Here is a 27,307-nt window from a genome sequence, read left to right as displayed (position 1 = left end):
CTTGATGATCTAGCTCTGTTTCTAGTTGGTAGGTCTATAAGGTCTATCATGTATACTGGGACAATGCCGTAGATGATTTTGTGGACCAGGGTGCAGATTTTGAAGATGATCTGTTCTTTGATTGGGAGCCAGTGCAGTTTCTCTCAGAGGGGTTTGGCGCTTTCGAATCATGTTTTTTTTAAATCAAAAATCAGCTTGGCTGCTGTGTTTTGGGTGGTCTAGAGTTTCTTTGTGAGTTTTTCTTTACAAAAAAAAAAAAAAACTAGGCAGGTTAGGGGCAGCGCGGTGGGGGGGGGGGAGGCACTGGGGAGGAGACCGGGTTATGTGGGTGCTGGCAATATTCAGTGCCAGCACCCGCATAGCTAAGTGGAAAAGATCAATGCTAGCCAGTGCTTTTTTTGTAGAAAAAAAGGTGCCGGTACTCATTATGGGCGGGGTCACCACATATGGCCCCACCCCTATGATAGCCACACCCACATTAGCCACACCCCTTATACCAGCCATGGCGCATATAAACAGACATAATTGAAAATATACTAGTATAGGAGAAAAACAATAACTTGTGATTTTTTTTTCATTATAAATCATTTCTGTAAGATGTTACAGCTCCAGTATACCCAGTGCAAAATAAGACAGCAGATGTAAATTCTTAAATTGGAGAAATTCCAAACACTAAAATGAAAATAAAATGATTTTTTCTACCTTTGTTGTCTGGTGACTGTTTTCTATCCATACTGGTCCAAGTGTCTGATTCTGCTGCTCTCTATCTGTTCTCTTAACTCCGTTTCCAGGGCTTCCTTTCCATTTATTTCTTTACTTTCCTCCTTTCTTCTTCCATGTCCAGCATTTCTCCTCTCTCCCCGCCAACCCCTCCATCCATCCATGTCCAGCATTTCTCCTCTATCTCCTGCTCTGCTCTCCTCTCCATCCATTTCCAGCATTTCTCCTTCCTCCCCTGCCATCCCATCCATGTGCATCTCCTTCCTATCTTCCCTACTCTTCATCCATGTCCAGCATGTCTCCTCTCTCCCCTGCCCTCCTCTCCCATGTCCAGTGATTCTCCTCTCTCCCCTGCCCTCCCCTCCTCTCCTATCCAAGTCCAGCAATTCTCTCTTCCCTGCCTTCCCCTTCCATCCATGTCCAGCAATTCTCCATTCTCCTCTCTCCCCTGCCCTCCTCTGCCCTGCCATCCCATCCAATCCATGTCCAGAATGATTCTCCTCTCTCCCCTCCCCTCCATGTCCAGCGATTCTCTTTTGCCCCCTATCCTCCCCCTCCCTTCCATGTCCAGTGACTCGCCCCAGCCTCCACCTGCCCCCGAGATCATTCAAACCCCAGCCCCATTTGCCCAGCCCCCCGAGCCCCACTTGCCCACACACACACACACCCAGCCCCACTTGCCCACCCTCCCCTGCCTGCTCCCTTCCGTTTGCTCCTGGCTGTGTTCCCTACCTTACAAAACTTTTCTTTTTTACCAAAGTTGCAAACCGGCAGCCTGAAGACTGAAGAAAGCAAACAGCAGGCAGGCTCGCCTCCTTGCATCGCGTCGCTTCGTTTCCCTGCATTCTCAGCACATCCCGCCCTCGAGGAAAGGAAATGACATCAGAGGAGGGCGGGACGTGCTGAGAATGCAGGGAAACGAAGCGACGCAATGCAAGGAGGCGAGCCTGCCTGTTTGCTTTCTTCAGTCTTCAGGCTGCCAGTTCGCGACTTTGGTAAAAAAGAAAAGTTTTACAAGGCAGGGATCACGGCCGGGTGCAAACAGCAGGGAGCGGGCAGGTGAGCCCCCGGACCCAGAAAAAAGGTGCAAGTACGCCGTACCGGCGCATACCGGCATAAAAAAAGCACTGATGCTAGCGCTATTCACTAAAGGGCACATGCCCCTTATAGAATAGTATTTAGTGCCAATTCCCATGCTCAGCTTTGGGCACCAGATCTACGCCTGCTGAAACACGGCGTAAATGCCTGTGCGCAAGGTGGGCGCAGAGACCTATTATTCTATAACACTGTACGCAACCTTTTTGGAATGGCCCTGACCAACCCATGACCCTTTCATGGCCCTTTTGGATTGCACACTATGGGATTTCGGTACCCAGCATTATAGAATAGCATGGGTAGCCAAGAGCCAATTAATGCCGCGCATGCAAGTTATAGAACAGTATCAGTTATGTGTGTAACAGTGTAATTATTAGCTGCTAATCGGCATTAACAACCAAATAATGGCTATAATTGGTGTTAATTGACATTAATTGGCACTATTTATTTATTTGTTAGGATTTATTTACCGCCTTTTAGAAAGAATTCACTCAAGGTGGTATACAGTAAGAATAAATCAAACATGAGCAACAGACAATTACAGCAGTAAAAATATTCAAATAACAATACAAAGAATGGCATAATATACTACTTACAACGTCAACACAATACATAATATAACATTTTAATTGACAGTGTAGGGTATAAACAAATATGGAACATATAGATAGGTAAGAGAGTAGGAGGAGATAGAAAATAAGGTGACTAATTTAAAGAAAGGTGCACATGAGGTCAGAGAGATGATTAAATGTTATCTCACCTAGGCTAGGAGTGGATAAACATGTCCTATGACAGTTACACACTTAACTGCCCTCAATCGGAATTGTGCAAAATGTGCGCAAAAAATCCATAGCAGGCAAGTGCATGGGGGCTCAGAGGGGCACGGACACTTATGCATACCAGCATTTACATGCCTAATTGCCTACAATTAGGAACAGTCATTGAGGGGCCCTTAAACTAAGGCATGTAGACGCATACGCATGTAAACTGTGTGTCAAATTGAAATTACCCCTCGGCTACCACGTGCCCTGGACAGTAATTCCGTCTTTGATGTACATCCAAAACACACGATAGAAATTTTCTACCGCATGACGCTTACCCGGCGATAATCAGTAGTGTACGCACGCTGACGATTACTGCCTGTTTTTTTTTTTTTTTTTATTAATTTTACATATATACAACTCATAAAGAGAAGATACAGAAATTTGTAATAATTTCAGATCCTAAGAAATAATACTGGAGATCTCTGTCGAGATTAATTCCATTCTATAAGTCTACTAAAACTTTTGACCTTTACTATTTAAAGCTGAAATAGATTCAAGATTACAAATACATTAATACTTAAATATAACCTGAAATTAAACCACTCAATCGGTGCTGCGGTTCTACCTCTTCTTCTAATCTATCATACAGTGTACATCTGTTACTTGACAGTCACAACTAATTTTTCCTCTTCCCTAGCAATCACAACCTCTTTAATTGTTTAGGTTCAATGAACTGAAATTGCTTATTTTGAAACAAAACACGACATATACATGGAAATTTCAGCAAAATGTTTGCTCCTAACCCCAAAGTTCACTGTCGCAGCGCCAAAAAGACTTTGAGGCATATTTTCAAAGCACTTAGCCTTCCAAAGTTCCATAGGTTTCTATGGAACTTTGGAAGGCTAAGTGCTTTGAAAATATGCCTCTTTGGGTCTCTTCTGCGTGTCCCTAGATAAATCAGGATAAAGTCTTATTTTTGAACAAAAAAAAGGGAATCTAAATGCCTAAAGGAAAGTCTTAATACTGCATCTCTGTCCATTTCCAATGCAAAATCCACTATTGCTGTTAACCTCTGAGTTATGACTTCCAGCGAGGACTCCAAGAATGATGTCAAATTCATATTTTCTCCCGTATTTGGCTGTGATATAGTTATGCCTTTAGCACTGAAATTGGAATTGGTTTGTAAATATTGAACTCGCACAATACGATTACTGCCTGGTTAACGCGTGAGAACTTACCGCTAAGTCAATGGGTGGTGGTAAGGTCTCATACCAAAAATGGATGCACGCTGGTTTTAACTTTACCGCACATCCATTTTCAGCCACAAAAAAAGGCCCTTTTTTGCAGGCGCTCTGAAAAATGGACCTGTGCGCATCCAAAACACGCGCCTACACCAGCGTAGGCCATTTTTCAGCAAACCTTAGTAAAAGGGCCTCTGAATTACTACTATTACTACTTATCATTTCTAAAGCGCTACTAGACGTACACAGCGCTGTACACTTGAACATGAAGAGACAGTCCCTGCTCGACAGAGCTTACAATCTAATTAGGACAGACAAACAGGACAAACAATTGATAAGGGAATATTAAAGTGAGAATGATAAAATAAGGGTTCTGAACAAGTGAATAATGGTTAGGAGTTAAAAGCAGCATCAAAAAGATGGGCTTTTAGCTTAGATTTGAAGACAGCCAGAGATGGAGCTTGACGTACCGGCTCAGGAAGTTTATTCCAGGCATATGGTGCAGCAAGATAAAAGGAACAGAGTCTGGAGTTAGCAGTGGAGGAGTAGGGTGCAGATAAGAGAGATTTACCCAATGAATGGAGTTCCCGGGGAGGAATGTAGGGAGAGATGAGAGTGGAGAGGTACTGAGGAGCTGCAGAGTGAATGCACTTATAAGTCAATAAGAGGCGTTTGAACTGTATATGGAAACGGATAGGAAGCCAGTGAAGTGACTTGAGGAGAGGGCTAATATGAGCATAACGACACTGGCGGAATATTAGTCGTGCAGCAGAATTAGATAAAATTAGGAATGAAAAAGTAGACTTGTGCTAGTATTCTATAATACAAGTGCTGGTATTGAATTTGCACTTAGCATGTATCATCCTGGCAACTAGCTAATCTATAGGGAATTACTCCCTAAGTGCTTTTCATGTAAGGGGGTATGGCATGGGCAGAAAGTGCGTATGGAAGGTATTTGGGAGAACTTCTTAGTGGTGTTACATTGTTCATTTTTCCTTTGGGCTATTGAATATCTCTTTTGAACTCCTGAATCAGACACTTTTCAGTGCCGAAACAGGACTGTGTTGAGTCAGTTGTATTGCTCAATAAACGTTGCCCTTGTGTTGAAATTAGTTTGGTTTTCCCCCATTTTTTTTCTATTTTATTAACACATTTTGTGGTTCTCCTCCTTTATATATATATATATATATATATATATATATATAGGTATTTGGCAGTTAACATGCTGCCCCTACCAGGTGCTAACTGCCTAACACTGAGTTAACATAGGAGACCACTTAAACTTCCTAAACAGAAGATGATAACTCAGTAGCGCAGCCAGAGTTAAATTTTTAGATGGGCCTGGAGGTGGACTGGGTGAGCACGGGCCTCGCATTTCCTCTCCACCTGCTACCATCCTCCCCCCACCCCCCCAACTGAACTGTTTCAAACCCAGGGCATTTGGCAGTATTCTTCCAGATGCCAACAGCCCCCTGCACATGCTCAGTTCTGGTCATTTTTACTGCCCTGAAGCGCCGTTCTCCCTTTAGCACCGGCGATTCCCATAGTCAGCCTTCTGCCAGTGTACGTCGTCGGGGCCTCTTCTCAGGTGTGCATCCCACCTTTGCGGAAAACAGGAAGTTGCAGAGTAGGCGGGACGCGCCTAAGGAGAGGCCCCGACAACGCACGCTGGCAGAAGGCTGGCTATGGGAACCGCCAGTGCTGGAGGGAGAACAGTGCTTCAGGGCAGTAAAAGTGAGCAGACCGTGCAGACGGGGAGAGCGGGCAGAAGAGGCAAGAAAAGATTGGAGCCTCGCTTGGGAGAGCTACGCCACTGGTTGGGTTGGGGCTAGTTAGGGTGGGCGGGCCTGGAGCAAAAGTGGCTGGGCCTGGGCCCATCCCGGCCCGCCCGTGGCTACGCCCCTGTTCCCCATTGGGAAGCATTTCATATTCAAGTTACTCACTCTCACCTTCAAAGCTCATAGAGTGGGCATTCTTTGCTACATTGACCATCCCATATTCTCCTGCTCAACTCCTCTGTTCGATTAACGATCACCGCCTGGTCCTTCCAAATCCAAAAGTTGCTCAATTTTGGAATCCACCTGACACTGCACTTTCTTTTTCATGGCTCCTTCTTACTGGTATTCACTCCCTCTTGCTATCCATTCTGAACTGTCATTCAAAATTGTTAAAATAGCCCTAAAAACTTGGCTGTTTAGACAAGCTTTTAATTTAAGGGGTTGGTGGTGGGGGGAGGGGGGCTTATAGTCAGTCTTGCTGTTTTCCTTCTTGTATGTTATATTTAGTGTAATCTCTTTCTTTTCTATCTCCTTATGTCCTCATTTTCTTTCCCCATTTTTAATTGTGTATTTATCCTGTAAGGTTTGAATGAGCTGGTATTTTATTTATGTATTTATTTATATATTTATTATTACATTTATATCCCGCGCTTTCCCAGTCAAAGCAGGTTCAATGTGGCTTACATAGTAATAGTGAATACAGAATATTGTTAGAGAAAGTAAAAATTAAGTATAACAGAATAGTAGAATAGATAAGTAGGCAGAGATAGGCAATGGAGAAGGGAGTAAGGTGGGAGATATAGTCTGGGTCAATGTCATTGTCTCCTGGGTATGTGTTGGGTTAGATGGGTCCATAAGATTAGTCTGGGTCATTCGGATAGGCTTGCTTGAATAAATGGGGTTTTAGTGCTTTCCGGAAGAGTAGATGGCAGGGGCGTAGCCAGACAACAGATTTTGGGTGGGCCTGGGCAAAAAATGGGTGGACACCAAGTGTTCTCCTCCCCCCCCCCCCCCCCCCTCCAAAAAAAATTATCTCAGCTGGTGGGAAAATGCTTCTTTCCACCTTGGCAGCAAGCATGCACTGAAAACTGAGCATGCACAGGTGCCGGTGTTGTGGAGAGTAGCATGTTTGTTACCATCAGGGGGAAATCTTCAGCTGGCGGAGCTTGGGATTCCCACCAGTTACCACTAAACATGTGCTACTGTTGGGTGGGCCTGAGCCATAAATGGGTGGGCCCTGGCCCACCCAAGCCCACCTGTGGCTACGCCACTGGTAGATGGTCACAGATTGATTGGATAGGTCTGGGGTATGACTGGATGTCCTTTCCTATCAAATTTTGTAATTTCTTTTTCTACTTGTTTTTGAGTGTTTCCTTTTACATTGTAAACTGCCCAGATCTGCGAGTCAGCTTGGGCAGTATAGTAAGTTTTAAAAAAACTAAAACTATAAACTAAGATATATATATATATATACATGCGTTGCCTTCATTAAATGGAAATGTAGCTCATGCATATTGTTTGGAAATATCCTGAAAATCAGATGGCTAGGTTTGCCCTGAGGACTGGTTTGAGAACTCCTGTTCTAAACTCAAAAGCCTGGGCATCAATAATGTTGGTAGAGAATTTCTATTTAAGAAGATCAGACAGACAGCTATTTGGGATGTTTAGTAGTGAGAACAGGGTTGTTTTTTCATTGCCTGGAGTTATGGCCTAGGCCAGGGCTTCCCAACCCTGTCCTCAGGGCACACCCATTCAGCGGAATTTTCCGAATATCCACAATGAATACAGTGGTGGAAATAAGTATTTGATCCCTTGCTGATTTTGTAAGTGTGCCCACTGACAAAGACATGAGCAGCCCATAATTGAAGGGTAGGTTATTGGTAACAGTGAGAGATAGCACATCACAAATTAAATCCGGAAAATCACATTGTGGAAAGTATATGAATTTATTTGCATTCTGCAGAGGGAAATAAGTATTTGATCCCCCACCAACCAGTAAGAGATCTGGCCCCTACAGACCAGGTAGATGCTCCAAATCAACTCGTTACCTGCATGACAGACAGCTGTCGGCAATGGTCACCTGTATGAAAGACACCTGTCCACAGACTCAGTGAATCAGTCAGACTCTAACCTCTACAAAATGGCCAAGAGCAAGGAGCTGTCTAAGGATGTCAGGGACAAGATCATACACCTGCACAAGGCTGGAATGGGCTACAAAACCATCAGTAAGACGCTGGGCGAGAAGGAGACAACTGTTGGTGCCATAGTAAGAAAATGGAAGAAGTACAAAATGACTGTCAATCGACAAAGATCTGGGGCTCCACGCAAAATCTCACCTCGTGGGGTATCCTTGATCATGAGGAAGGTTAGAAATCAGCCTACAACTACAAGGGGGGAACTTGTCAATGATCTCAAGGCAGCTGGGACCACTGTCACCACGAAAACCATTGGTAACACATTACGACATAACGGATTGCAATCCTGCAGTGCCCGCAAGGTCCCCCTGCTCCGGAAGGCACATGTGACGGCCCGTCTGAAGTTTGCCAGTGAACACCTGGATGATGCCGAGAGTGATTGGGAGAAGGTGCTGTGGTCAGATGAGACAAAAATTGAGCTCTTTGGCATGAACTCAACTCGCCGTGTTTGGAGGAAGAGAAATGCTGCCTATGACCCAAAGAACACCGTCCCCACTGTCAAGCATGGAGGTGGAAATGTTATGTTTTGGGGGTGTTTCTCTGCTAAGTGCACAGGACTACTTCACCGCATCAATGGGAGAATGGATGGGGCCATGTACCGTACAATTCTGAGTGACAACCTCCTTCCCTCCGCCAGGGCTTTAAAAATGGGTCGTGGCTGGGTCTTCCAGCACGACAATGACCCAAAACATACAGCCAAGGCAACAAAGGAGTGGCTCAGGAAGAAGCACATTAGGGTCATGGAGTGGCCTAGCCAGTCACCAGACCTTAATCCCATTGAAAACTTATGGAGGGAGCTGAAGCTGCGAGTTGCCAAGCGACAGCCCAGAACTCTTAATGATTTAGAGATGATCTGCAAAGAGGAGTGGACCAAAATTCCTCCTGACATGTGTGCAAACCTCATCATCAACTACAGAAGATGTCTGACCGCTGTGCTTGCCAACAAGGGTTTTGCCACCAAGTATTAGGTCTTGTTTGCCAGAGGGATTAAATACTTATTTCCCTCTGCAGAATGCAAATAAATTCATATACTTTCCACAATGTGATTTTCCGGATTTAATTTGTGATGTGCTATCTCTCACTGTTACCAATAACCTACCCTTCAATTATGGGCTGCTCATGTCTTTGTCAGTGGGCAAACTTACAAAATCAGCAAGGGATCAAATACTTATTTCCACCACTGTATGCAAGACAAAGATTTGCATGCACTGCTTCCTTGGTATGCAAATGTTTTTCATGCATATTCATTGCAGCCATCCTGACTGGGTGTGGCTCGAGAACTGGTTTGAGAAGAACTAGGCTAGGCTGGAATTGTTATCACCTGGATTGTTGAGTGGAATTAACTAAAGAAACCCTCATCTATGCTTCACATACATCATCACTGGTAATGAAAGAGCAGTCAGCATGACACAGAGCTTACCAACTGAAGTCCTAACTCAACATGTATTAAATTTGTTCCCCTAACTTTTTTTGGGGTCTTGCATTATCACATCCAAGGTCTTCTCTTTATTTTAGATAATGCTCCTCAGCGACCCAGAGATCGAAAGCAGCATACTGATCAGCTCAGATGAAGGGGCCACTTACCAGAAGTACCGACTGAACTTTTATATCCAGAGTCTGCTCTTTCACCCCAAACAGGAAGACTGGATATTAGCATACAGCCTTGATCAAAAGGTGAGCCATTTATTTGGGGCATTGGATCTGAGTGACATTTTCTCTACTTTTGTTGTATAGACTTTTTAAGACTTCACCTTAGCTTCTGTTTTTCTAAAGAGCTATAACACTGCTAACTGCATTAATATATTAAATATTCCATCAATATGAGATATATTATCTTGAACGTAACCTTTCCATCTCTTGTGACTGAAGGGTATGGCAGGTGCAAGGTGTCACTTACTTCTCCCCTGAGGATGCCAAAGTGACATTTGCAGACTGAAAAGCCACTATAAATTTGGTTCTTTTATAATATCAAATGTCAAATGAGTTTTAATGCTTAGATCTCTAATGTAACCGGAGAATGTGAGTGATATTGAAAGACCAATGTATTCTTTTGATGTCTAGTGAATTTCATTTTCCTTTAGCCTAAGTGAAAGATTTTTAAAACTAGCCAAATCGTTCACAGAAAGTCAGTAAGGTTAGAAAGAGAGGCACACTAGGGCACAAACAGTTTAGGTAGGGCATCAAACATTTGTGGAAATGCCTGGTTCTAATGGCAAGGCGTTTGCTAAATGGCTCACAATCTTCTATATATATAAAAGGCAACCCCAACGTTCTGAAGCCTCCACGGAAGTTGAGGCGCCCGAGATATCCGGTGTGCCCTGGAGTGTGTGCACCGCCCTCGCGTCAAAACGTCATGACGCGTCAAAACGTCATGACGTCGAGGGCGGAGCTATTGACACTCCAAGGCCGAAACGGCCCACCACAGCGAACAAGGCAAGTAGCTTCGAGGGACGGAGGGAGGGGGCCCCTTGCTAGCGCCCGTTTCATTCCGCGCAGAAACGGGCATTTTTTCCTAGTATGGTCATCATACAGTGAGTGTCTGATCCAAGTGCTGTGTGTGGCTTGGAAGAAGCTTTAGAAAAAGCAACACATGGTTCTGATAGATGTTCTAATCATGAAGCAGATTTCAGAGAGGACCCCAATCCCTAGTGCTGCCTCTTGTTGACGACCTTGCATGAATCAGCTTTACTGTGTTTACAAATGTACTGATAGACCATAAAATGTATATATCTTGAACAGGCATCTTCTCTTTTTTAAATAAAGAAAGCCAGACAAGAGGAGCATAATGACCTAAATACATTTGCAATGATGCCATAAAACATTTTTATTCTACCTGCGCAGATTAAGGAATGTTTTTTTTTTATCTTTGAATACTGAGAACAGAGAGGTTAAGCAAAGATTTTGAGATTGAAATTTCAGAAAGATATTGAAGGTACCATGGATACCAGATTAATTGGACTGACCTTATACGTCAGGTGAGTTCTTGAAAAAGAGCATCAGAACACGAAGGGGACCTTTACTGAGGTGTGTTAAGCAATTAACCTAAGAATTAGCATGCGCTTGTTACACAGCTTTGCAACAGATAGGGGCCCCTTAACCAGTGGCATAGCCACAGGTAGGCCTGGGTGGGCCAGGGCCCACCCACTTAGGGCTCAGGCCCACCCAACAGTGCCACACGTTTAGTGGTAGCTGGTGGGGATCCCAAGCTCAGCCAGCTGAAGACTTCCCCCCTAATGGTAACGAAAACACTACTCTCCACGATACCAGCACCTGCGCACGCTCAGTTTTCAGTGCATGTGTACTGCAGACCGCCATGGTGGAAAGAAGCATTTCCCCGCCAGCTGAGATATTTTTGGTGGTGGTGGTTGGAAGGAGTGTGTGTGGGGGGGGGGGGGGGAAAGAGCACTTGGTGCCCACCCACTTCTTGCCTAACCCCACCCAAAATCTGTAGTCTTGCTATGCCCCTGCCCTTAACTAAACTGTGGTAATAGGGGGCCTGCGCTAGCATAAGTGTGTGTTTTTGACGCACAATGAAGCCCCCTTTTACCATAGCGGGTAAAGGGCTGGGGGTTTTTTGTGGAAAATAAATGGCTCTGTGCAGTAACCGATTACCGCCGGTTAAGTTCCAGTGCTACAAAAATAGATCATATTTTTGTAGCACCGGAAATGGCGTGTGCTTGGTGGCAGGAGCATTGCCAGACCTCGGCGGGAGGGGGGTCCAGATCCCGAGGTGGGGGGACACAGTTTAGCCCGCCTCCCCCAACTGCCTCCCCCCCCCCACCACTTTCGATTCCCCCTCCCTCCGCCCCTCCCCCACGGGGGAAGGTTGACGTCGGTGGGAGGGGGGATCGAAAGTGGCGGGGGAGGATCGGCGTCGGTGGGAGGGGGTCAAAAGTAGAGGGGGCCAGGGCTAAATCTGTGTGGGCCCATTTCCCCGTGGCCCCACCTAGCTACGCCCCTGCTTGGTGAGAAATACTAACCACCTCCCACCCTCAAAAAACATCTTTTAAAAATATTTTGTGCCAGCCTCTATGCCAGCCTCAGATGTCATACTCAGCTCCATCACAGCAGTATGCAGGTCCCTGGAGCAGTTTTTGTGGGTGCAGTGCACTTCAGGCAAGCAGACCCAGGCCCATCCCTCCCTACCTGTTACATTTGTGGAGGAAACAGCGAGCCCTCCGAAACCCACCACAAACCCACTGTAAGGGCTATGGTAGTGGGTTTTAGGGGGGAGGTTGGGGGCTCAGCACACAAGGTAAGGGAACTATGTACCTAGGAGCAATTTATGAAGTCCACTGCAGTGCCCCCTAGGGTGCCTGGTGGTGTCCTGGTATGTCAGGGGGACCAGTGCACTACAAATGCTGGCTCCTCCCATGACCAGAGGTCGTTTCTGAGATGAATGTCCTTGGTTTCCATTATCGCCGAAATTCAGAAACAACCAAGTCTAGGGACGACCATCTCTAAGGACGACCAAATTTCAGGATTTGGGTGTCCCTGAACGTATTATCGAAATGAAAGATGGACATCCATCTTGTTTTGAAAATATGGGTTTCCTTGCCTCTGGATGGGGACATTTTGCGAGGACATCCTCATCAAAACTTGGACGTCCCTTTCGATTATGCCCCTCTACGTAGCCCATTGGCATGACAGCCATTGTGCTGGCCATATGAGGTCTTTTCTCTCAGGAATAGAGCTAAGAGTAAAGATTTCTGTGGGTTCCATTGCTTTTTGTTCATGTTAATTACAGTTTAGATGTTCAGTAGATTTTTCCCATCTTTTTTGGTTTATATAAATGTAGGTGGTCACACACATGGGCAGAGTCTGGGCAGAGCATGGGTAGGAGTGCGCATGCATAAGCTTTTAAACAATCTAGGTGTAAGCGTTTACACTAGCGCTATTAATACTACTACTATTTAGCATTTATATAGCGCTACAAAGCGTACGCAGCGCTGCACAAACATAGAAGAAAGACAGTCCCTGCTCAAAGAGCTTACAATCTAATAGACAAAAATAAAGCAAGCAAATCAATTAATGAGTAGAGGAAAGAGGAGAGGAGGGTAGGTGGAAACGAGAGGTTACAAGTGATTACAAGTCAAAAGCAATGTTAAAGAGGTGGGCTTTCAGTCTAGATTTAAAGGTGGCCAAGGATGGGGCAAGACGTAGGGGCTCAGGAAGTTTATTCCAGGCGTAGGGTGCAGCGAGACAGAAGGCGCGAAGTCTGGAGTTGGCAGTAGTGGAGAAGGGAACAGATAAGAAGGATTTATCCATGGATCGGAGTGCACGGGAAGGAGAGTAGGGAAGGACGAGTGTGGAGAGATACTGGGGAGCAGCAGAGTGAATGCATTTATAGGTTAGTAGAAGAAGTTTAAACAGGATGCGAAAACGGATAGGGAGCCAGTGAAGCGACCTGAGGAGAGGGGTAGTATGAGTAAAGCGACCCTGGCGGAAGACGAGACGGGCAACAGAGTTTTGAACCGACTGGAGAGGGGAGAGGTGTCTAAGTGGGAGGCCAGCAAGAAGCAGATTGCAGTAGTCTAAACTCCCACCCCAAATATAGATTGAGCCAATATTCAAAGCCGGCCACCGATATTCAGTGTCACTTAACCGGGCAATGCCATTGAATATGGTCTGTGACCGGCCATTAAAAAAATTTAAAAAGGTTTCCCAGACCCTCTAATCCCCCTTTCCCAGAAACAACCCCCTTCTAATCCCCTTCCACCCCCCCCCCCCCCCCAGCTACCTATCATCATAGGCCCTGCCAAGCCTAGCTAGCATCTCTGGTGGTCTAGTGGGGGTGGTGGGGACACGAAAGGGGGAAAGGGGAAATGGGACTTGATATACTGCCTTTCTGAGGTTTTTGCAACTACATTCAAAGCAGTTTACTTATATTCAGGTACTTATTTTGTACCAGGGGCAATGGAGGGTTAAGTGACTTGCCCAGAGTCACAAGGAGCTGCAGTGGGAATTGAACTCAGTTCCCCAGGATCAAAGTCCACTGCACTCCTCCACTAGCAACATTCCATGTAGAAGTCGGCCCTTGCAGATCACCAATGTGGCCGCGCAGGCTTCTGCTTCTGTGAGTCTGACGTCCTGCGCAGCCTTCTACATGGAATGTTGCTAGTGGAATAGCAACATTCCATGTAGAATCTCCAATAGTAGCAACAGAATCTCAATAGTAGCAACATTCCATGTAGAATCTCCAATAGTAGCAACATTCCATCTAGAATCTCAGCTAGGGAAAGGGAAAGGGGACTTGATATACCGCCTGTCTGAGGTTTTTGCAACTACATTCAAAGCAGTTTACATATATTCAGGTACTTATTTTGTACCAGGGGCAAAGGAGGTTTAAGTGACTTGCCCAGAGTCACAAGGAGCTACAGTGGGAATTGAACTCAGTTCCCCGGGATCAAAGTCCACTGCACTAACCACTAGGCTACTCCTCAAATCTCCATTCACTCCTGCCTCCAGCAGCTGCCTCATTATACAATGGCTGCCGTGACTCATGTACCCAAATGCCTACCTTTTGGAACTCATTCCTGCCACAGGACCCATTTTATTCTTATGGACCCTGCTGCATATAACATGCACTCATCTTTAGCCAAAGACCCCCTAAGAAAGAAAATGGTCCTGGAGAAATTTTAAAAAGACTAAAAGCTATTACTCTTTGAAAAGGCATTCAGATGAAGGGTGGAGGGTAGCAGGCCCAAGCTCCTCCCCTGAACACACCTGCATGCAGGTGGCATAAAAATACACACCATCATGGTTACTGCATGTGTGTTAATGAGTGGGGTCATTTTACAGGATACCTTTTATGTGCGAAAATCTGTTCTACATTTACCCCCTGAAAGTGTGTGTAAACTTGTATTTTTAATGCCAATTGCCACCATCATGTTGGACTTCAGTATCAGCATGGCAGAATGATGGGGGATGCTCCTGTGCCAATTTGATTTATGAATCTGTTAGTTTTAGGGGAGGAGGTGGAAAGAGACTGAAAAATGTGAAAGAAATGGAAGGCAAGTTTAAATAGCAAGAAGGAGGAGGCAGGCAGTGAAAGAAGTGAAAGACAAACACAATTTTGTTGTTTTTTTTTTTTTTCTTTTTCATGTAAAAAAAAAAGAAATGATGTGGCCAGTTTTTAGCTTGGTTTAAGCAGGAACACCACTGGGAAGGAGGATTAAGGCGGTGTCGTGCCTTAATTTCTCCAGTGGACAGCTTACTTCTGCAGTAAAAATGGCCTTAGCATATAGGAATGACAAGCAAAAGGACACACTTAGGCCACTTTTTACCGCAGTTAGGTAAAAGGGTGTGTGGTAATATGACCAGTGCTGGCAAATGTATGAAAAGATTGTTGCATTGCCTTATTTTGGGCTTAATAAAGATGATTTTTCACATTTAAAAGATGGGAAGGCGGTAGAACGTGAGGGCATGAAATGAGATTGAAGGGGGGCAGACTCAAGAAGAATGTCAGGAAGTATTTTTTCACGGAGAGGGTGGTGGATGCTTGGAATGCCCTCCCGCGAGAGGTGGTGGAGATGAAAACGGTAACGGAATTCAAACATGCGTGGGATAAACATAAAGGAATCCTGTTCAGAAGGAAGGGATCCTCAGGAGCTTAGCCTAGAATGGGTGGCAGAGCTGGTGGTTGGGAGGCGGGGCTAGTGCTGGGCAGACTTATACGGTCTGTGCCAGGGCTGGTGGTTGGGAGGCGGGACTAGTGCTGGGCAGACTTATATGGTCTGTGCCGGGGCTGGTGGTTGGGCGGCGGGGATAGTGCTGGGCAAACTTATACGGTCTGTGCCAGAGCCGGTGGTGGGAGGCGGGGTTGGTGGTTGGGAGGCGGGGATAGGGCTGGCCAGACTTATACGGTCTGTGCCCTGAAGAGGACAGTACAAATAAAAAAGTAGCACATAGGAATTTATCTTCTTGGGCAGACTGGATGGACCGTGCAGGTCTTTTTCTGCCGTCATCTACTATGTTTATCATCACTAGTAGGGATGCACATTGGTTTGAAATGACAGAAAATGTCAACAACATTTCCCATGTGAGAGAACCACAGAAATGGAAAGAACACCAGAGTCCCACGTGAAAGACAGAGCCAAACAAGAAGTGGGAACAGGATCGGGCTCTTCAAAAAAGACCAAGGACCCTTGATATGTAGTTTAAAATTTGTATTTGTTGAAGTCTGTACACGGTACCATGTTTCGGCACATGCGTGCCTGCTTCAGGAGTCTTGGTAAATATATTTGACAATCGCAAATATTTTTGGCGATGTGTCTTCAAAGTACGATCATAAATGCTCTTTAAAAAGACCGTTGATGGACTTAAGGAGTTGTGTCACTTGTAGATGTTACTAAAAGGCGAGAAAATTGAGAGCCCTTGGTCGGTTTTGAAGAGCCTGGTCCTGTTCCCACTTCTTGTTCAACAACATTTCCCCATGTGATTTCATTTCGCTGGCAAATGAAAATGAACAGAATAAACCACAAAATTGCATGTTTTTTGTGTGACACCTCTAAGAAGTTTGAAAATATCTAACATCAGTTTGCGGGTGTTTGTTGGGAGTATAATTAGAGATCCCAAAGCGGGAATCAGTATATTTAAATTACTCAAATTGGAACCTCAAATCTCCAAATAGGGAAACAGTTATATATCAAGATCAATCCCTATGCCTTATGGAGTCCATTATTATCATAGGTTCCAGTCAGGAGGAACAGGGAAAAAAACATCCACCGTAAAAACTCATCATGGATGAGAAAACCGGATGAATATGAAAAACCCCTTTCCACCTGATGATCCCCCAATTACAAACACATACTCCAAACTGAAGAATACACACACATACACCTGACACTCTGCCACAATACCCTAATTTCAAAAATATAGGACAACCTAAATGTAAATAGCCCCCCGGGTCCCCCACAATGCAAGGAAATCCACCAGGTACATAGCTGAAAACTTGAGTCCATGAGAACTTAAAAATATTCTCAACACAATTTACCAGATGACACCTTTTGCTCTTCAACAAGTGTGCCTTGTTTCGCCAGTTCTTTAGCTGCTTCAGTGGCCGCCAGAACGTATCATTCATTACTATGGACCACTTCAGGAAGGATGCTTTTATTTCTTCAAATATACAGAAAGAGCATAATCACAGGAACTTAGTCCAAACATAAATCCCACAAAGATGGTGCAGAGGAATATACGGTTCCTATGGATTTAAAACTCAGGACGCCCTGAGCTAACCAATCCAAGAGTACAAACAAGATGACCTCACAACCCCTAAGGTCACGCCTTTAAAGGTGGTTCCTGCAAAATTAATAATATGCATTCCATTCAACACTTTTGTTGAGACCTCCCGGTTCCACTGTTTTTAACAAGAATATATATATTTTTTTTTTCAGTTACATTTTGTACCCCACACTTTCCCACTCACGGCAGGCTGAATGCAATACTTATTTGTACCTGGGGCAATGGAGAGTTAAGTGACTTGCCTAGAGTCACAAGGAGCTGTGCCTGAAGTGGGAATCGAACTCCGTTCCTCAGGGCCAGAGTCCACCACCCTAACCACTAGGCCACTCCTCCACTCTATTCATTGTTGTTCTTTACGCCAAAGGATATTTTTAAGATCCCCCCCCCCCCCATACTCATTTTAACTTGGTCAATGGCCATACACTGTAGTTGATCGAACTGATGATGAGCCTTATTGCAATGGCGAGTCATGGGTGCTTCCCACTTGGAACTGGTTATACAGTGCCAGTGTTCAATAACTCTAGTTTTGAATTGTCGTGTGGTATGACCCACGTATAGTAAATTACAAGGACAACGGAATATATAGATGACATTTTTAGACTCACATGTTGTTTGATACCTGAGACTATATGTTTTGCCCCTAGAGGACCTAAAACAAGAGCCTTCCAATGACATGGAACAAACAGAGCAATGACCACATCTTGAATGTTGTCCTACCATGCGTGTATTGATAGACCACACATCCGCATAGCTCAATTGGTCTTGTAGATTCTGATTGCGGGCAAAGGACAACATAAGATGATGGTCCTGAAATGCCTGTTGGGTGAGCATCACGTTCCAATGTTTCCTTAATATGGCGGATATTTGTGGAGAACTACTTGTATATTTCAGAACACAGGATGTAACTTTTTCTGTTTCCTTATTCCTCTTGTGTTCAAAAAGAAAATCCCAGTGCTGAAATAAAGCTCTTTTGTATGACTGTCTAACCAATTTATCCGGGTACCCTCTTTCTCTGAATTTAGTCTCTAATTCCTCCGTTGATTTTTGATACTGATGGGAAGTATCACAAATCCTGCCATATCGAAGAAATTGCGAGTAGGGAAGACTTCGCTTTAGATGGTGCGGATGCATGCTTTCATACCTCAACAAGGAATTTCTATCTGTGGTTTTTACAAAAACTTCTGTTCTTAAATATCCCGACTGTTTTTTAATCAGTACATCCAGAAAATTATTGTATTCTGAATGTACATTACATTCAAACTTAATGGTAGCATGACTGTTGTTTAGATTTTGTACAAACTCTCCGAGTTCTTCTCTCGTGCCCTGCCATAACACAAACACATCATCAATATAGGGGCCCCAAAAGGACACTTTAGTAAACATGGGACATGCATATACATATTGCTCCTCAAATTGACCCATGAAGATGTTGGCTATTGATGGTGCAAACGATGCCCCCATGGCAATGCCCGAAATTTGCAAATACAGCTCATTGTCAAAAATGAAATGGTTGTTAAAACGTGCTAACTCCGTTAATTTAAGCAAAAAATCTGTTGGAACTACATGTGGCCCCATACGCTTCTCCAATGCTAGCTGAATGGCTTCAAGAGCTTCCTTCTGTGGAATAGAAGTGTACAAAGAATGTACGTCTAAAGTCACCAATAGCAATTGTCGTCCACTTTCAGATGATTCAGGATTTGAAGAAAATGAGAAGTATCTTTAATATATGCTGGAATTTGCTGAACCAAAGATCTTAGAAAAAAAATCCACATACTTGCATGTCCGTTCTAATAACGAATTCCTTGAGGAGACTATTGGTCTACCCGGTGGTGTTTCCAAACTTTTATGGATCTTCGGTACTGTATAGAAAATAGGGATAACCGGAAGGAGGGGACACAGAAATTGACTCTCCTTTTTGGTTAGAAATCCTGCTTGCATCACTTCTATGGTAAGATCTGGGATCCTTTTGATCAACTGATGAGTAGCGTCCTCAATTAGCTTGCTATAAACATTAGTATCCGCTAGTTGATGATGGATTTCTTCCATATAATATGCTTTATTAAGCACAACGATAGCTCCACCCTTATCCACCTTTCTGATAACAATGGATGTTTCTGTTTTCAACGTTTGAACAGCTTGACACTCATCCTTCGTCATATTAGATCTTCCACCATAATGTTTAGCCTCTGATTGTTCAATATCCTTAAGTACTAGATGTTTAAAGATCACAAGTGCCGGGTTTATAGGACCCGGTGGAATCCAAGTGCTTTTAGCAATACAATCCGAATATGGTCCTCTAGTTGACTCACTTTCATTGAAGTACATCTTTAGCTGGAGAAACCTTATAAATTTTTCAAAATCAGCTCAGAATTGGAACGAGTGTACACTGTTCGTATGCTACTCCATAATCTTTTGGAAGAGTGAGTGTTCTTTCAGAGGAATACACATTCTTAATGACATTGTTGCTGTGCTGACAGAATTTAAAACAAAAACAAACAAAAAACTAAAAAATACAAAAAACATTCCCAGAAATAAGATGGAAATAATGACACAAAAATTTGGGAGCTGCAAAACCCTAATTGCTAGTAGATCTGGGTCCATTGTTTATCACGACTCGTTACAATCTGGACTCTGCAATCTAACTAAGGGGATCTTTTACTAAGAAAACCCACGGAAATGGCTTGCGGGCCGGAAAGCTGACAGTAATCAAGCATCGCCGCATGCTCCCCATTTGTCACCAGGTTAGCGTGGGAGCCCTTATCACCACCTCAGTGGGTGGCGGTAAGGGGTCCCCGTTGCATGGCCATGCGGTAAGAGTTCTCTTACCTCATGGCCATGTGTGCTGGGAGCTTTTTTACCCACTGTGGTAAAAAGGGCCCTGGCGCATGGGAAAAATGGCCCCTGCCGCCAGTGCAGAGCCCTTTTTCCCACAGCTCGGTAAAAGGGCCCCAATGTGCCTTCTCTCTCCGGTGGATATCTACTCAATCAGAGCACTTTTCTGGATGTGACAAGAAGCAGGTCTAAATACTGACATCCACCATTCTAGATTTGGATGTCACCACCCCTTCTGTGGTCGGAGTTGGACATCCATATCTTTGGCTCACGCTAGTCTGCCCAAAACACACCCAGACCATGCCCCCTTGTCATAGGGATGTACTGCAGTGTTAGGCATCCATATTCTGCCCTTGTAAAATTTGGATTTTGACATCTATGGATGTTTAAATGCCAGTTTATAGAGCTTCTAAAACAACCATCATAATGCCATAGATACAACTTGAGAATTGCAGCTGAAGCACACTGAAATTACCTAGCCCGAGAGCCTGTCTGGAGGGCTCCCATTAAGTGAAGGATGGAGGTCCTTCTTACCAGCAATATCGGCAGGTTGTGCAAATGTGGAGAGATAGGGAAGACAAGAAAGAGGGGGAGGGGGAGGAGAATGGAGAAAGTAAGGTCAGGGGGCAGCGTTTCCTGACAGCTTGGCTTTCCATTGGGCAGTTCAAGGGTAAACCAGGCTGAGGGATGAGCTGGTTGGTGGGCAAGGCAGAAGTCCCGGATGAAGATTAAGCAAGGCTATTTAAAGGCACGCCCCTACTCCTTGGAGGCAGCTTTTCCACCCTTCCTCCCTTTAGAACACGGGAAAGTGGGAGGCGTGGGTTGATGGGGGGTGGAGGCCTTTGTCGCAGTGGGTGATAATCTAAGCTACAGGGTGTCAGGTTCATTGAGGATGAGCAGGATTTCAACTAAAGGGTCAGGTGACATGGTTTACATTAGGAACGGAGGTCCATGCAAGCATTAATATGGACCCTTGTCGGCTGAGGCCGGGTTATGTTAATTTCACGCCACTTTGCTGAGAAGGTGAGTGGTTGGGGAGTGCAAATGGTGGTTCTTGGACTTTGCTGATGTAGCTCAGGGTTAAATTGTTTTGTCATTTAGGTTACGTTCAAATTGTTGACAACGAAGAACTTGTGGCCTTGTTACCCCATAGAGGTCTATAGTCTCATCGTTTTGGTAAGAATGGGCCTAAGTGGGGTTCAAAGAAGATTCAAGGGGGAGGGGCAAAGAAGGAAGGAGGGATCCTCATTTCTGAATTTATTACAATGTATAGATCAGAATGTATGACTGAAATAGCATCACAGAATGGTTGTGCAAGGAGCCACACAGAATAAAAAACACTAAATAAGCACAAATGTTTAAAAAAATGGGAATGAAATGAATGCCAGAGATACTGAAGTTCCACATTGCATAACAACCTGTTCCAGACTTTTGCACTCCGCTGTAGCCTATTTCACTGAACTGGCAACAAATTAAAAAAAAAAAATGCATTAAATGATAGAAAAAATTCCTACCTACTGAAATACAAGGACACATTGGACTAAATTGTTTTTACACAATTTCTCAGCTTTTGACAATTTTATTAAAAAAGAAAATCTGAGAATTCTTCTACTAAAGGATCTCCTTCAGGGGATAAAATTATTTTCTTACTAATCTCTAACCTACATTGTTGAATCATATTACCAGTGATATGTCTGTCATTGGTGGCAGGCACAGCTCTTTTAACATAACACAGGGGTTACACTGTTTCACATTTATTTTTCAACCAATTTCCAGATACTTTCTGCACTGTTTCATCTGTTCCAGTGAATCTGGCACTCTGCCAGCAGGATTTGTAAATTAGGGGTATAAATGAAAGTGTTTAGTTTGTGTAAGATAAACAGAATGATCTAAAGTTTCTGGTGCCTTAAATAAGCTAAACCTTTTCATATGTTAATGAAGGAAGGCACTGAAATCATTAAGCTTCATTTACAAATCATGAATATGTATTACCCCTTTAAATTAAAGGCAGACTAAAACAGATCTAGTACTTGTACAATTTGTCAAAGAGACAATTTGTCAGACTCCTTTGACTTAAGCAATATGCAAATGTAAAAAAAATCAGGTTTATCTTTAATGCCAAGCTATGATGAATATTTTTATAATCCTAATTAGGACTAGTCATTTAATCTTGAAGGTTGCTCCCCTCCCCCAGTTTGCTAATTTGAAATTAAAATAGATGCCTGATTACAAAACTCATTAGCAAAGAAGCATCCTTCACACTAACCAGTTTCTTTAGATTACACAAACTGAATGGAATAGGGCACTTGTGTAGGCAATTGCCAGAAGTGAATGGAGTCTTAATTGGTTCCATTATGGAGTATTTGCATTGCTGCCTGTTCCATTGTGGTGTAATGCACCATTCATTAGATGTAACAATAACAACCCTTAAAGGTTTAATTGAGTGAAGCTGGTGGCCTTGGCAATGCTTGCTGGAAGGCAGTTTCCCATTCATTTGTATTTGATGTACTGGTGCATCAATCTGATGAGAGAGACTGGAAAGGTTCCATGTGATTGGAGAAGGGCGGAGGTGGTCCCTCTTCACAAAAGTGGAGATAGGGAAGAAGCTGGAAACTACAGGCCGGTAAGCCTCACTTCGGTTATAGGAAAAGTAATGGAAGCGATGCTGAAGGATAGGATAGTGAATTTCCTGGAAGCCAATAACTTGCAGGATCCGAAACAACATGGTTTTACCAAAGGGAAATCGTGTCAAACAAATCTCATTGAATTCTTTGACTGGGTGACTGGAGAATTGAATCAAGGACATGCTATGGACGTAATCTACTTAGATTTCAGCAAAGCTTTTGACACGGTTCCCTACAGGAGGCCCTTCAATAAACTGGACAGGCTGAAGATAGGACCTGAAGTGGTGAACTGGATTAGGAACTGGTTGACGGACAGAAACCAGAGGGTGGTGGTGAATGGAATTCGCTCGGAGGAGGGGAAGGTGAGTAGTGGAGTGCCTCAGGGATCGGTGCTGGGGCCGATTCTGTTCAGTATATTTGTGAGTGACATTGCTGAAGGGTTAGACTGTAAAGTTTGCCTTTTTGCGCACGATACTAAGATTTGCAACAGAGTGGACACCCCGGAGGGAGTGGAAAACATGAAAAAGGATCTGCGGAAACTAGAAGAATGGTCTAAAGTTTGGCAATTAAAATTCAATGCGAAGAAATGCAAAGTGATGCACTTAGGGAGTAGAAATCCACGGGAGAAGTATGTGTTAGGCGGGGAGAGTCTGATAGTTACGGATGGGGAGAGGGATCTTGGGGTGATAGTATCTGAGGATCTGAAGGCAACGAAACAGTGTGACAAGGCGGTGGCCATAGCCAGAAGGTTGCTAGGCTGTATAGAAAGGGGAGTGATCAGCAGAAGAAAAGAGGTTCTAATGCCCCTGTATAAGTCGTTGGTGAGGCCCCACCTGGAGTATTGTGTTCAGTTCTGGAGGCCGTACCTTGCTAAGGATGTAAAAAAAATGGAAGCGGTGCAAAGAAAAGCTACGAGAATGGTATGGGATTTACGTTACAAGACGTATGAGGAGAGACTTGCTGACCTGAACATGTATACCCTGGAGGTAAGGAGAAACAGGGGTGATATGATACAGACGTTCAAATATTTGAAAGGTATTAATCCGCAAACGAACCTTTTCTGGAGATGGGAAGGCGGTAGAACGAGAGGACATGATATGAGAGTGAAGGGGGGCAGACTCAAGAAAAATGTCAGGAAGTACTTTTTCACGGAGAGAGTGGTAGATACTTGGAATGCCCTCCCGCGGGAGGTGGTGGAGATGAAAACAGTAGCGGAATTCAAGCATGCGTGGGATAAACATAAAGGAATCCTGTGTAGAAGGAATGGATCCTCAGAAGCTTAACCGAGATTGGGAGGCGGGGCTGGTGTTTGGATGATGGGGCTAGTGCTGGGCAAGACTTCTACGGTCTGTGTCTTCAGAAGCTTAGCCGAGATTGGGAGGCGGGGCTGGAGTTTGGATGGTGGGGCTAGTGCTGGGCAAGAGTTCTACGGTCTGGGTCCTGAAAATGGCAGATACAAATCAAGGTAAGGTATACACAAGAAGTAGCACATATTAGTTTATCTTGTTGGGCAGACTAGATGGACCGTGCAGGTCTTTTTCTGCCGTCATCTACTATGTTATGTTACTATGAGAGGAAACTTGTAATGCTAGGTGAGAAATAGAGAGATGCACAGAGACAGAAATTTCACCCATCCCCACCCATTCCCAATGGAATCTAACCCATACCCACTCCTACTGGCTAAGATTCATTCCATCTCCACCAATCACCACAATTAATCTCCTCCATTTCCCACCCATTCCCATAGGAGTCAAGGCTACTATTTACTTGCTCTCTCAGTCTTCTGTTCCCTCCAAACCCCAGCAGCCTCTCAATGTTTTTTGGATAGTATTCACTATTCAATCAATGAGTGTTCCAAGCCTCAGTTGGTGTTCCAGTTGCCTCTCTTATTACATTCCAAGCCTCATTCTGGAGTCACCAGAGATTTTGACTGCACTCCCATACTCACAGGAATGTTTCAGGTTCCCCAGATTTCCCTGCAAACACCATTCCTGTGCAGCTGTCTAGTTGTCAGGCATGGACTCCTTCAGGAGAAGGTACATAAATGAAGACTGTAGGGTTCTAAGAGATTCTGATACAGAAAAATGATTAAGCTTAAGGTCTTAGACTTGATAAGTAGTATACCGTCACTGTGGTTATGAAACGTCAGTATTATACGGGGGTAAAGAAATTATGCTATTTTGTGATAGATTAGCTTTGTATCATAGTGGTGGCCAGAATGAAGTTCTTCCTTGATATGGCAAATCTCAGCGTGTCCCATTATAGAAAATAGCCCATTTCATTAGTATTCAGCTCTTGGGTGGTGGTTCTCCAGAACTGTCATTCTAAAGTAGAGATGCTTGACTTTTTTTTTATGTATAATCATATGCATTGCAGTCAACCGTTCAGTAATTCTATCACCACAGGCTGGTAGATGGCGCAGCCTAGTGGTCAGTGGACAATGAATAACAAGACCCAGCTTACATAAGTACATAAGTAATGCCATACTGGGAAAAGACCAAGGGTCCATCAAGCCCAGCATCTTGTCCACGACAGCGGCCAATCCAGGCCAAGGGCACCTGGCAAGCTTCCCAAACGTACAAACGTTCTATACATGTTATTCCTGGAATTTTGGATTTTTCCAAGTCCGTTTAGTAGCGGTTTATGGACTTGTCCTTTAGGAAACCGCCCAACCGCTTTTTAAACTCTGCTAAGCTAACCGCCTTCACCACATTCTCCGGCAATGAATTCCAGAGTTTAATTACACGTTGGGTGAAGAAAAAGTTTCTCCGATTTGTTTTAAATTTATTACACTGTAGTTTAATCGCATGCCCCCTAGTCCTAGTATTTTTGGAAAGCGTGAACAGACACTTCACATCCACCTGTTTCACTCCACTCATTATTTTATATACCTCTATCATGTCTCCCCTCAGCCGTCTCTTCTCCAAGCTGAATAGCCCTAGCCTCCTTAGTCTTTCTTCATAGGGATGTCGTCCCATCCCCGCTATCATTTTAGTCGCCCTTCGCTGCACCTTTTCCAATTCTACTATATCTTTCTTGAGATGCAGCGACCAGAATTGAACACAATACTCAAGGTGCGGTCACACCATGGAGCAATATAACGGCATTATAACATCCTCACACCCGCTTTTCATACCTTTCCTAATAATACCCAACATTCTATTCGCTTTCCTAGCCGCAGCAGCACACTGAGCAGAAGGCTTCAATTCCTACTACAACTCCTTCATCTCAGTACAAATATGCAGGTCCTTCTGGAACATAGAAATACCTCCTGGACCTAAATAGCCCGAGGGCTATTGTAGTGTGGACCTTTAGGTACAGTATGTTTTCTCTGCTCCCGGAGGGGTTTAGGTGGGATTTGTACCCGGGTCCCTTTATGTGAAGTTTACTCACTGACCACTAGGTTGTCCGTCTTCACTGCTGGGATATCTGTGTGGCCAGTTCACTAGTAATTCTGCCAGAGACTTGTTTATCCCTAAAACTTTTTTTTTTCAAAACGATACTTACAGATGGATATGTTGAACACGAAAACATCTATCTCAAAGTCATAATTGATTCAAAAATCTAGACATTTTTCAGGTTTGATTATTTATTTATTTATTTATTTGTAGCATTTGCATCCCACATTTTCCCACCTATTTGCAGGCTCAATGTGGCTTACAATATTCCGCTCTGGTTATTGCCATAGCAGAGTAAAGATACAATTAATAATTACAGAAGAATATATGCAACAAATGAGATAAAGCATTAATTATAATGGGATCAATAATAAAATGACAGTTAAAGTTGTAATGTACTTAAGTTCAGGCGATGGGTCATTGTGGTATGTTCTGTTGAAGAGATAATGATTATGGCTGTGAGCTAGATTTCTTTTTAGATGTATTCGGCAAAACATCTCAATTCTGACTTAGACATCATATCGAAAATGCCCCTCCACGCTGACAGAAAGGGTCATGACATACAAATTAATCTTGATTTTTAAGATGTTGCAAAACTGCTAATACCAGGGGCGTAGCTACGGGTGGGCCTGGCTGGGCCCAGGCCCACCCAATTTCAGTCCAGGCCCGCCCAGCGCCAGCCCCAGCACCCATTGCCGGCCACTGCTGCTTTTCCTGTTGAGCAGCAGGGCCGGCGCTACAAAAAGAAGAAGCGCTAACGGCGCTAAAGACGAGAAATGTTAAAAAAAAAAAAAAAGCGCGGCACCGGCAGGCACTGTCTTGGCAGCCTTGAGGCATTGGCTGCTGGCTCGCAGGCTCCTCCCGCAGACGGGAGGAGCCTGCGAGCCAGCAGCCAATGCCTCAGCAGCCAATGCCTCAAGGCTGCCAAGACAGTGCCTGCCGGTGCCGCACTTTTTTTTTTTTTTAACATTTCTCGTCTTTAGCGCCGTTAGCGCTTCTTCTTTATGTAGCGCCGGCCCTGCTGCTCAACAGGAAAAGCAGCAGTGGCCGGCAATGGGAGCTGGGGCTGGCGCTGGCATGCAGGGCGGGCCTCGTCGAAGAAAACAGGGAAAACATGGAAGGATGGGGAGAAAATGAGGGAAAACAGATGGAAGGATGAGGAGAAAGAGGGAAAACATGGAAGGATGGGGAGAAAAGAGGGAAAACAGATGGAAGGATGGCAGAGAATGAGGGAAAACATGGAAGGATGGGGAGAAAGAGGGAAACATGGAAGGATGGGGAGAAAGAGGGAAAACAGATGGAAGGATGGCAGAAAATGAGGGAAAACATGGAAGGATGGGGAGAAAGAGGGAAAACATGGAAGGATGGGGAGAAAAGATAGAAAACAGATGGAAGGATGGGGAGAGAAAGAGGGAAA

General features: G+C 44.3%; 1 protein-coding gene across 1 annotated transcript in view; it reads left to right on the top strand.

Moving 5' to 3' along the window:
- SORCS3 (sortilin related VPS10 domain containing receptor 3) overlaps window positions 1–27,307 on the top strand; it is an 831,591-nt gene that overhangs the window by 206,603 nt on the left and 597,681 nt on the right. Inside the window, exon 4 of the mRNA XM_030204719.1 lies at window positions 9,309–9,467. Within this exon, the coding sequence (XP_030060579.1) occupies window positions 9,309–9,467 (159 nt within the window). The remainder of the gene's footprint in view (window positions 1–9,308; window positions 9,468–27,307) is intronic.

The sequence above is a fragment of the Microcaecilia unicolor genome, chromosome 5 (genome assembly GCF_901765095.1).
Source record: "Microcaecilia unicolor chromosome 5, aMicUni1.1, whole genome shotgun sequence".
Lineage (NCBI taxonomy): Eukaryota > Metazoa > Chordata > Amphibia > Gymnophiona > Siphonopidae > Microcaecilia > Microcaecilia unicolor.
The sequence above is the reverse complement of the archived record's forward strand: the minus strand, read 5'-3'. Positions and strand labels throughout refer to the sequence as shown.